The 12,468-nt window shown below is 34.9% G+C and overlaps 1 protein-coding gene across 1 annotated transcript; it reads right to left on the reverse strand.

Moving 5' to 3' along the window:
• Positions 1–3,416: 3,416 nt before the first annotated feature.
• LOC116180851 (chaoptin-like) lies at positions 3,417–7,108 on the reverse strand. The gene has a single exon (XM_031501006.1). It carries the CDS (start codon positions 7,068–7,070, stop codon positions 3,525–3,527), a length of 3,546 nt encoding a protein of 1,181 aa, XP_031356866.1. The 5' UTR covers positions 7,071–7,108; the 3' UTR covers positions 3,417–3,524.
• Positions 7,109–12,468: the final 5,360 nt, after the last annotated feature.

Here is a 12,468-nt window from a genome sequence, read left to right on the forward strand (position 1 = left end):
TTTTATTAATACAGGAACCTTATAATTTTAAAAATAAAATAATTGGTTTTCCAAATTCTAAGATAATAACTGGTGGTAAGATTGATGAGGAGAAAATGTCAGTTATATTTGTTTTAAATAATGATTTGGAAATAATTAAATTGGGACATTTTTTTACTACACATACTGTTGTTATAAAAATTACAAATGGTTTAGGCTGGATAACGATTATAAATTCTTATGTACAATTTTCTGAAGAAATTGAAAAATATATTGAAGAAATTGAATAAAATTAAAAATTTTAGGAAATCCTAGATTAATAATAAGTATGGATTCAAATTCAAAATCTACAATGTGGTTTAATAATATTACAGATAAAAAAGGAAAAAAAGTGGAACAATTCATAGCAGAAAATAATTTAATAATTTCAAATAAACCTAATAATCCACACACATACATAGGAAATGGATTAACAAATGTTGACAACTTTAATTACAAATAATTTAATGGATAAAATTTTTATTGGAAAGTTCATGAAAATTTAACAGTTAGCGATCATAATGTCATTACATTTAATATAAATTTCGGAAAACAAGATAAAATTATTGTAGAAAATAATAAAAATAGATATTCGACAAAAAAAGCTAATTGGGATTTATTTGAAAAATTATCAAACGAAAGTAATTATTTTAATGGAAACTTAAAAATAGAAAATGTAAATGATATAGAAGAAAATATAATTAAATTAACAAATAACATTCAAAATATATGTAACGAGTCAATACCCAAAATTAAATACGGTAAAAAAAGATATAACTTTTGGTGGAATGAAAATTTAACAAACAAAAGGAAAGAAGTGATGAAAATTAGAAAATTTATTTAAAAGAATTTGTAACGAAACGTGGCAATGAAAAACCTTGGGGTGCAATATATAAATTAAGTAAAAATAAAAAAGAAAACATACCTTCAACAATTAAATATGGTGAAAAAATGACAACAACTTGGATTGAAACGGCAAAAAAATTGGTAACAAATAACAGACGACGATTTAATTGAAACAACAAAAAGAAAAAAGAAAATTTTTAGAAACTGAAATTCAAAATTGCAACAATTTCGAAAAATTTAGAAACAAAAAGATAAAAAAGCTCCTGGTCCAGATTTAATAAATAATGAAATTATTAAAAAAAATTATCCTTTTATTAGAAAAAAATTAAAAATTTTGAAGTTGAAGGATATTTTCCAGTTTGTTGGAAAAAAAGTCATTAAAAAACCAGGTGAAGGAAAAGATCCACTTAATATAAAAAGCTATAGACCAATAATGTTATTATGTTGTTTAGGAAAAATATTGGAAATATTATTAAATGATAGATTGAATTATTTGGAAAAAAACAAAATTTTATCAAACAAACAATTTGGATTTAGAGAAGGAAGATCGACGGAAGATGCAATTTTGGAACTATTTAAAAATGTTGAAAATTCAGAAAAAAATATGTTTTAGGAATATCAATAGATATAGCTGGTGCGTTTGACAATGTGTGGTGGCCGGCTATTCTATATGAATTAGGAAAAATTAAATGCGATTTATCAATACAGAAAATTATTAAAAGTTATCTAACAGACAGAATTACAATATACAGCAATAAATATCAAAAAATAACAAAAGAGATCAGTAAAGGTTGTCCACAAGGATCAGTACCTATTGGGGCCTACTTTTTGGAATATCATTTTTAACATTCTAAATATTGTGAGGGAAATTGCATATGCAGATGATAAAATTTTTATAGTTGAAGAAAACTCAAGAAAAAAATTAGAAACTACTGGAAATGAAATAATAAAAAATTTTGAAAATTGGTGCACTGAAATTAAATTAAAAATATCACATGAAAAAACGGAAATTATACTTTTTAAAGAAAATTTGGACATTAAAAGACCCCCTACAATCAAAATTTATAATAAACAAATAAAAATGGTAAATAACGTAAAATATTTAGGTATAACAATTCAGGAAAAATTAAAACTTAATATGCATATTGACAAAATTTCTAGTAAAATAAAACAACTATTTCAGAAATATATTTGGACTTGTAAAGATAATTGGAGATTAAATAAGAAGACTTTAATAACTATTTATAGGGGTGCTTTGGAGCCAGCATTATTATATGGAGCTGTGATATGGGCGAATAGAATAAAAATTTTCAAGAAAAAAAAATTATAAGTATTCAATCTTACATTCTAAGAAGAATTTTTAACATGTATGATAGGACTGCAACAAATTCAGTAACAGTTATTTCCAGAATAATGCCTATTACATTAAAAATAAATGTAAAGATTCAAAATTATAATTTAAGAAAAGATAAAAATATTACTTTGGGAGAAAACGTAGTAAATTATAATACATATATAAGAAATAAAACAAAAATTGATTGTGGACATCCGGCAAAAGCACATAAAAATTTAGAAAACTTTGAAGACGAAGAAGAAAAATTAACAAGAGTAGAAATTAAAAAACAAATCAAAAATTATTATTTAAATAAATGGCAAGAGGACTGGGATGAATTGGACAAGGGGAGGGAAACATATCAATACATACCAAACATCACAAATAGATTAAAATGGAAATTTTGGAATATCAATAGAGGAATTATACAAATTATAACAAATAGAGGACTTTTCAATTCTTTTTCTTATAAAATTAAAAAAAGCGAAACAAATATGTGTACATGTGAAAATGGAGTAGAAAGTGCTGAACATTTGTTATATGAATGTGAAGAATTTAAAATTGAAAGAGAAGACTTTAAAAATTTATTGGAATTAAAAGGAATTATCATTTGGCCTGTTAACAAAATTCAATGTCTACAAGAAAAAAATATCAGAAGCATTTTCGGAAATTTTTGCAGCAAAATTCAAAAAAGAAAACTAAGTAAAATTTTAAACAAGACAATTAAATAAATTTACAGAGACCTCCAAGTGGTTAGGGACGGCAACGAAGTCTAGGTAACCCTTTTTAGGGCAATAAAAATCCTAGATACGGCCAACTCCTGTAAAAATAAAAATAAAAAAGTTATACAAAAATTAAGGTAAGACTTATTATAGATAATAGGGGATATGCTGGAAGGCATGAGTACCTTTAAAACTAACACAAAGAACTCCTCTTCTGACTGATTCTCCTCGCTCATTAACAGTCAAAATCTTTTTTAGCTGAAGCTACTTTTCGAGGTAACAGTCAGGTCTCTATGATCGGCAATACTCATTCTTCAAGCTCAACTTTGAAATGTTGAATCTGTTATCAACCGGTGCAACTCTCGCCTAATAAATTGTCCGATGCCACAGAACGTGCATTGTTTTAGTTGTGACCGGCCTGCAGTGACTATGCCTAAGTGCCCGAAATGCAACACGAACCAGGGAAACTGAGGGTTGAGTCTTCTATCCTAAGAAATTACTCACCAATTTTAAAAATTTAATATAAGTAAACAATCGACACAAACAGCAATCTTGTGCAGTCGACAATCGATCTCACATATTATAAATCGTAGGTAACTAAACTACTACAATTCATCGACAGGGTAATTATTAAGATTTTCGTTTACTTTAGATATGGCATTCTCCAGCACCTTCATGGCGTCTTCCACCCCATCCAGCATCGTTTCCAAGCTTGATCTGGACAAACTTTCCTCGTTTCTGTCATAGCAGCTGATACCTTCGACGTTTTCACTAGAAAATACCCCACTGTCTTTGTCGGGTAGGTATTTAACGTGTTTATTCCTAAATACCTTCAGCATTTCTGTTAGTTTTCCACACGGCCACACACTATTAGGCAAATTGATTTCATTAAGTGAGCTGAGGTAGTACACGAGAAGGTTGTGGTTGAGACTGTTGAAACTATTTCCTTCCAAATTTAGTCTTGTAAGTCCGCCTAGTGGGTAAAACACGATCACTTTTAATTTAGCAATTTTGTTGTTAGATAAGTCGAGGTACTCCAAGGCAGACAAGTGGGAGAATGTCCCGATACGAAAGCTTGATAGGTTGTTGTCGGTCAAAATTAAACGCCGTAGTCCACTTAATCCAGAAAACGACTGCAGATCCAGAACGCTGATGTTGTTGTACCCCAAATTTAAGATATATAAAGAGTCCAGTGCAAGAAACGCGTTCGGCGCAATCTCCTCGAGATCGTTATACGCAATGCTTAAAGTACGCAAGCCGTGGACACCCCTAAAGGTATTTTTGTTCAAAATTCTAATTTTGTTAAAATCCAACTCAATGGCACAATAGTCATAGTCGTTCGTCCACTCTGGGTACATCCAAAGCTCTTGGAAACTGCCAGGTACAATGGTATCAATCAAATTGTACGCAATTTTAATTTTGAAGACATTTCGAAGTCCCGAAAATGCTCCGGATTGGAGAGTTGACAGTTTGTTGTGCTCTAGACTGAGCACTCCCAATTCTAGAAATTTTAACTGGTCAAACGCGTTAGGTTCCAACTCGGAAATTTCGTTAAAGCTTAAATCCAATCGCAAAAACGTATTTACGGGGAATGTTTCCGTGTGCACGACCCTTAGTAGATTGTGACTCAAAATTAAAGTCGCCTCAAGTTGTAACTCGCTAAATGCTCCGGAGTTGATACTTTTCAAGGATAACCCCGACAAATTGATCATATTACTCCAATGCGGGAGACGTGAAAATGCGCCGGTTTCGATACTTTCAACCAAAGATCCATTAAAATCAATGAAATTTAAACTCGGCAGATCGGAGAAGGCACCGTGCTCAATCTGCCTTAGTTTGCTGTTGCGCAAGCTGACGAATTGTAGTTGGCCAAGGTCTCGAACGCAATCAGAGGGAATCACGCTAAAATTGTTGTTGCTTAAATCTAAGGTGTTCAGATATGGCATTGAGTTAAATGTGTTTGGTTCCATATTCTCAACTGACAGTCCAGAAAGGTTCAAGTCTCTCAGAGAATAGAGATTTTGAAACGCACTGCTTCCGATGTTCTTGATGCGGGCGCCTTGTAGGTCTATGAAATTTAAACTGCCAAGGTTGGAAAACGCCTTGGCTTCAATAAGTTCCAGTTGATTGTAGTGTAAGCCTATCGTTTGAAGTATCGGAAGGTCTGCAAAGGTATTCGTTCTTAGTACGGTGAATTTATTGTCACCCAAATGCAAGGAGACTAGCGACTGTAGGTTTTTAAATGTTCCTCCTTCGATTTCGCCGATTTCCGCATTGGAGAGGTTTAGCTCCCTGAGCGAGTTTAATGGAGAAAACGTTCCATTGCGCAAGATGTCAATTGCGTTGCCGGACAAGTCCAAGTAGTCCACCGTAGTTAAAAACGAGAAAGCGCCGTGGCTGATACTTTTAATCCTGGACCTGTTCAGGAAGAGCTGTTGAAGTTGATTTAAGCCTTGAAATGCGGATGTTTTCAGTTCCATAATATTGTTCATGGACAGATCGAGAAAGACAAGGCTTTCCAAGCCGTCGAAGCTTCCAGACGAAATGTATTTGACGGTGTTATTGTTGAGATATAACCGTTGAAGGTTTATTAGACCAGCAAAGCTCTTCGGCTCTAAACCTGTAAGGTCATTATCGCTCAAATCTAAAATTCGCAATGCCTCCAAAGTTTGAAAGGCTTCCGGTTCTACGCGGGCGATCCGTGAACAATTCAGCACCAAACTCTCTAACTGACGCAATCCAGTAAAGGTCCGTCGCTTTAAGTTTCTGATCTGATTCTGTGACAAATCTAAATGGTTCAAACTGTGCAAATCGATGAATGAGCCAAACTTTATCTCGGTAAGCGAACTGTTGCGCACCAATAAGATACGTAAGCTGTTCAGATAAGTGAAGCAGTTCTCTCTGATTTCAGATATATTATTATTGCTCAAATCCAAGGTTTCCAGATGAGTCAACTTCGAGAAGTCATCTATCTCGATCTGCTGAGTATTGGTGTAAGATAAATTCAAATCACGAATGTTCTTCAAGCTGCCCAAAATCGACCGGAATGACTCAAAGTTGGTACCGGCCAAAGTGAGGGATTGCACACTTGGTGCACCAAAATGCATTTCCTCTTTCACGTTTCTAATAGGATTAAATTCCAGATTTATGTGAACAAAGATCCTAAAGACGTTTGAAGGTAACGCGGTTAATCCATTATGACTCAGGTTTAACATTTTCGACCCCTCTGCCTGAAGCAGAAAACCATTTTCTTGGAACTGATCCACACTTATTTCTTGGATTTGGTTATGGGACAGGTCCACAAGCATGAGATTGCGCAATCCCGCGAATCCAGTCAAGTCTAAAGTGCGTATGTGGTTGTACTCAAGGAGGAGGTACCTTAGAGAGGAGAGCTTACTGAATATGTTGCTGTGTAAGCTTTGCAAATCGTTACTACTCAAATCAAGCGTATGCAATTCTGTCAGTACATCGAAGGGCGTATCGATCTTCTGTATACTGCAATTCTTGAGGTAAAGGCGTTTTAATCTACTGAGACCTGTAAATGAGTTTGTCTGCAACGCCACTATCGGATTGAAACTTATGTTCAACACGTTTAGATTGTTTGAATTTTTAAATCTGCTCCCAAGCCAATCGACATCGCTTTTAATACGGTTGTAAGATAGATCCAACTCTCTAAGGCCGTATGAATCTATGTCAAACTTTTCAATGTAATTGTTAGTTGCTGATAAGGCTTGCAGTTCATTCATAGAAAAGTCTGGTGTGGCAAAGATAGTTAAATTATTAAAATTTAAGTTCAAGTACTGCAATCGTGACCCCTTTAGAAATCCAATGTATCCGATTTCGTTGTTTTCCAAATCCAGTTTACGCAGGTTTCGCCAATATTTGAATACGTTATCGTCAATCGCAGCTATGTGTACAGACTTGAGCGAAAGTTCATACAGAGAACGGTGTCGTTCAAATGCATTTCCTTCCAATGCTGTAATAGTTGTGTTTTCAATCCGTAGGTACTGGAAACCGCTATTAGATGCTACGTCTTGAAGACTGGTACAAGAAACTTGGCCACCGTAGTAGTCTCGTACGCATATCTGTGTTGATTGTAGAACTAATTTGAATAATACGGTGAGTAACAAGATGATTCCTGTTTCGTCCATGTCTCCTAGAACAATAATTACATTTAGTATGCTTAAATTATGTAGAAGAAAGATCCCCATAGCTCTTACAGCTGTAGGTGTGAACTGTAATGATGGGAAATTTAATGGGATTAATTCGTAATTTGACTCCTGTAGGAATCTGAAATTAATCTAAATTTCTATGAAGGGAGGGCGGTAGTTTCGGAGACGTCATATTTGTTGACATTCCCACCAGTAGGTATAATTACTATCACCATTACATTTAGTACGGTTAAAATGGTGTAACTTTCTACTGCACAATCTGTGGACTGTATAGAATAATTTGCAGTTGGAGGGAAACTTTTACTTTGGATGTTGAGGTTTGGGTCTAATTGCACTGTACTAATTTCCACTTCCTTCCATATATACGGAAACCGAACCAGAACATTCCTGTTCCTTGGTTAGAGTAGCGATTGTAGATCGCGCTCTGAGAATAATTTACCTGTCCCTCCGTTAAAGTAGAGGTGTCGGTTGTAATAGCGCGCTCTTCCCGGATACCTTCCGTGGATTAAGGGTGTCCGGCTGTATAACCGCGCTCTTAATTAAGTTTACCTGTTTTTTAAATTTCGGTAAACGCTGCGAATGTACGTTCGCGCTCGCCGATCACTCCTGCAATATACCCTGGGTAATGTTTTAGTTGGGTTATAACGTAAAAACTTACAAGAAGAAAAACTTACAAGAAATTATCTCTGAAACTACCTGCCGATTTTGATACTGGATACTAACAGGTTAAATTACAGAGATAAATAAAACATGAATAAAACTACAAGGTAAATCAAGGACCCCTTCTGTCAACGTTTCAAGTTGGGTCGCATTCAGCCATTATAATTTAGTTTCTGTGCAATTGTAAATATTTAGTTAAATTGTGTATATATTTTCTAATCATTATATTACTTATATTCTACCAAGCTTAGTTAATTAATTAGAGGTGACCTGGATCTCCGATATCGAGCTACGCAGAAGAGCTCCCTGTGTTCCTCAACGTAGGTAACCAAACATATACAGGTTATCTTCACGAGCAGAAGGGAGATTTTAGAGGTCCTTTAGTTACGAAGAGGCTCAGGGTAGCCTGTAACAGCTAGGACCGTTTACAATGTAACATGTGCTCGATATGTTTGTCTAGCAGTGTGAAAGGAGCAGACATTTCTGAAAAACTCCTAACCATTGTGCTCGTTAATGCAACCCATGATTTAAATTGATGTGAAATCGAAAAAAAAATTTAATTTCAGGTTCAAACCTTTTGAGCTCAGAAGGGCACCCTATGCCTTATCCATAACAGATAACAATACAAACAAAGAAACAATAGGGGTAGTGAATAGCGCGAAGCAAAATATTGCGGTTTAGCAATTGTCTGCGCAGTTTTAAAAAAGTACTTTTAGTTATCAGTGTGTGGTTGTCAAATCAGTTGTGAATTTTCTCATGATTAAATGCAAAAAAAGAATAAAGGAAGAGAAATTTCTTTAAAAATGCCATAAAGACTGGCGATTATTAAGAGCTTGTTTATGGATCGAATCAAAGAAGTTATAGGACTGAAACCACGTTGATTTTGAAACAGAAAGGCAGTTACACATTAATCTAATGCGTTGCTGGACAAATAAACGTCTAACACTAAGTAATCGTATACCAAAACCGTAATTAATACGGAATAAGGATGAATAATTCGAATGACTTTACACTAGCAAAAGCAAAATTTTGATTCGACCATGGATTGTCCGTACAAATCGGTGATATATTTTATATAAACTTTCCGAGTACCAAGAGTAGTCATCGATAAAATCGGGTCTCGGAAGGTAGTGTAAGTAAAAATCACAAATATCGGAGCGATTTGCAAGACTAATAATACTCTCCAATTAAAGGTTTCGTTAATGCTTGCAGTTAGACAGGAACACTATCGGAGCGTAGGTAAACAACTTCCATCTAAGTAGGTCACCGGGTGTAAATTTTTGAAGCAGGTAATGTAGAAACTCATCTGTCACGTGACGTCGATAATGCCGGTCTTGCTGAAATGACAAGGTAAAAATACAATGTCATTCACGTACTGCGTATGTAATAAGTAATATCCAGGTAGATCATAACGAATCAGTTATCCAGAAGAGAAAACTATAAGAAAATTTGAGGGAATTTTGACGTATTACGAAGAATCCTTAATCATAATTACACACCTCACACTTATTACTTCAATGGAGCAACCACAGGCACATCAGAAGTAGAAAAATATGGTAGTAGCCAAATCCATAAGACACTAAGTCAAGAAAAAAATAATGGCATATCAGAAAAATAATTGCCTACAAACAATATGAAAGCAAAATCTTTACTGCGCGAGAGGAGTAAAACTCGTGTGCCACATCGAATTAAAGAAGGGGTGGTATTAGAAATATGAAAAACATCTGCACGGCACTTTACCTGCAGCAAAAGTAAAAATACTAAGGTAAAAGAAACCTATAATACTCAAATGACCTCTAGCGGCGAAAATAAAGAACTAAGGTAATAACTCTACTATAGGAAGAACTTACATTTTCACTAAACGTGACATAATGTTGGGTCAGATGGAAGCTCTTTAGGTTAGAATAATTCCGGAGATAAGGGCGGAGACTCCTGTATGTGTGAATGTTTTAATTTCCATTGGTTTATTTTATCGGAATTTGATATTTTGGTGTAACGAAAAGGCAGGAGTGCGCGTTCATTTCGGCGTAACTGGGGTCACGAGTTCTGTTTCGTTGATTGAAGACCAGTGGAAGTAGAGGGGAGCAAAATGAGAGTGATAACTACATACAACAGAGAAGGAATGAAAGGTGTTAAGAATAATATAGAAAACATTGTAGATGAAAGGTAGGAGGAGGGGCTAATATTGCGAGGAGGTTTAAATGCCGGAACAGGTAATAAAGGAAAATGGGTAGAGATGGGCAGAGTAACACAGGATAGAAAATCAAGAGATAGAGATTGAGATAAAAAGGGAGAAGTGTTACTGGAATTATCAGAAGAGGGTGGATGGAGAATTTTAAATGGAAATGTAGAGGGACATGCAATACACATACACGGAAACAAGAAATGGAGGTCCATAATTGATTACATACTAGTAAACGGAACAATACTGAAGGAAATAAAATAAACATATCACCAACCAATAGCTAAAAGGGGGACAGAAAGATCAAGAAATGGAAAGATACAAAGAGGAAGGTTATGGACAAGAGAAACTGTGGAGTCGAATAAAAAGAGACTAGAGGAACTAAAAAAATATGGGGGGGGGGATGCTTAGGAGTGTAAAAATAGGTAAATGAAGGGTGAAAAATGGTGGGACAGAGAGTGTAAGTACTTTTTTTTACTGATGTAGAGAGAAAGAAAAGGAGGAGGAGGAGTTGAGACAACATAAATAAAAAGCACAAAAGGAAACAGAAAGAATATGAAAAAATATGAAAAACGAATCAGGTAAATAAAAACAGATGACGATTGGAAGAGGACCAACAGAGGAAAAGGCAAAACATACCAAGCGAGAGAAATACAAATAGAAGACTGGAAGAAGCATATTAATAAGTTACTACAAGGAAATCAGGGGGAAGATTAGATAGGTAGAAAGCCGATATTTCAGAAGTATTTAAGGGTCAACTAACGAGACTGAAGAAAGGGAAAGCGACAGGAAGGGATGAAAAAAATGGGACTTGAATTATCGCCACAGATAGTATCAAGGAGAAGCTGAGGAACTAATAAAAAAGATGTTGAAAGGAGGGGGGCTGCCGGAAGAATGCGCGGAAAGGGTAATATTGCCGATAAAAAAAAAGATAATAAAGACTATATTGACAATTATATCAGGATAATGACGACTGCCTACAGAATACATGCGATGGTATTGAATAGAAGGTTAGAAAGAGAAATAGAGAACAAAATGTTGGAGGAAACACAAAATGGGTTTTAGAAAAAGTAAGGGAACGATCGAAAAGGGGGTTTTTAAATATGATGTACATATACGAAAGGGGTTAATTCTTTGATTAAAAATAACCATCCAAATTTGTACATACAGGAGAAAATATAGCCAGGGTCAAAGTGTAGGAATCGTAGTGGGAAGAAGGAAGATATGGTCCCTGGTATATACTGACGATACAGTAATAATGGCAACAGAGATAGGACAGATGAAAGAAATGATGGGAAGAATTTAGAGGCATTGAGAAAGAAAGGGAATGGAGTTAAATGATGAGAAATCGAATATTAGGGAGGATAGAACTAGAAAGGATACAAAGAAGGTATTACAAATGGATACTGAGTTTAAAAGGATGGACACCAAATTCCATATTAGAGGAGTAAATAAAAATTGAAATCAGAATAGCGTCTGGACGGGTAAAATTCGAGGAAGGGTGAAAGAGAAAGTGAAAGAATGTTTGGCAACAAGGATGAACACAAAACGAAGCAAAAAATATTTGTTGCAAATTCCGTCCGTTCGTCCGAGTGCTGCTAATTAACTGAAAAGTGCTCAGTTTTTTTAATATCCGAGCAGAGATTTATTTCTAGGGCAATCTTAGTGTTTGTCTCAGTATTAATTTTAATAACAAACGTCTCGGGTCAAATATCAAGGGTCAAACGATAATACACTTTGTATTATCGTAAACAAGCGAAAGCAGAACTTCTTTATCAGCCTCGCCGGAAAAATGTACTCTGATGACCCATCACAAATCATTATCATGACGTATACTATGTATTAGCGTGGGTCGATTTTTTTATTGCGTTATGCCTGTAGTTTTAAAAGTTGTCAAATGGTTTTAAAGTAACCGTAAATTTTTTATTTTTTTTTATCTCATCATTTAACCCCCCCGCCCGACCCTGAAAAAAATTAAAAATTAAAAGTCGTATATCGATAAAGCCTGGTGCGTTAAAGGACTTAGTTTGGTCCTAAATAATTCAAAAAAAAATATCATTCAGTTTAAACCATGTTTCACCCCCCCGCCAGGTAATTTGTCAATAACGCCCCCTTCACAGTCGACGCCAATGGTAAACCGGGCAAAGTCGCGCAAGTTTAACCTTGTCAGGGTTAAATGCTCGTTGCGTTTGATTAACTTAGTTCACTGTTGACTCTCATCTTGTGTGGTTCTGCGTTAATAGTGTTGTTTAGTACTTACATAATAAATCCTGTGTTATTAGTGTCTTTTTTAAATAAAAAGTCATGGCTGAGAGAAGTAAGAGTAATAAGGTCTTAACGCGGCTGACAGTTCGTGATCCCGTGTTTGATGAACCTACTACACTATGTGAAACAAAACTTCCGTGTTATGGTGACGTTATGCGATATTTCCTGTTTATTCAAAATGACCTGGCTGCTAGTGGTGAAGGTAAAAATAAAACAGTTTCCGAGTTAATGAAAATTGTGGTAAAAAAAGTGCAAGAGATCTGGAGCAAG

This window comes from Photinus pyralis, unplaced genomic scaffold, assembly GCF_008802855.1.
Source record: "Photinus pyralis isolate 1611_PpyrPB1 unplaced genomic scaffold, Ppyr1.3 Ppyr1.4_LG9, whole genome shotgun sequence".
NCBI classification, from domain to species: domain Eukaryota; kingdom Metazoa; phylum Arthropoda; class Insecta; order Coleoptera; family Lampyridae; genus Photinus; species Photinus pyralis.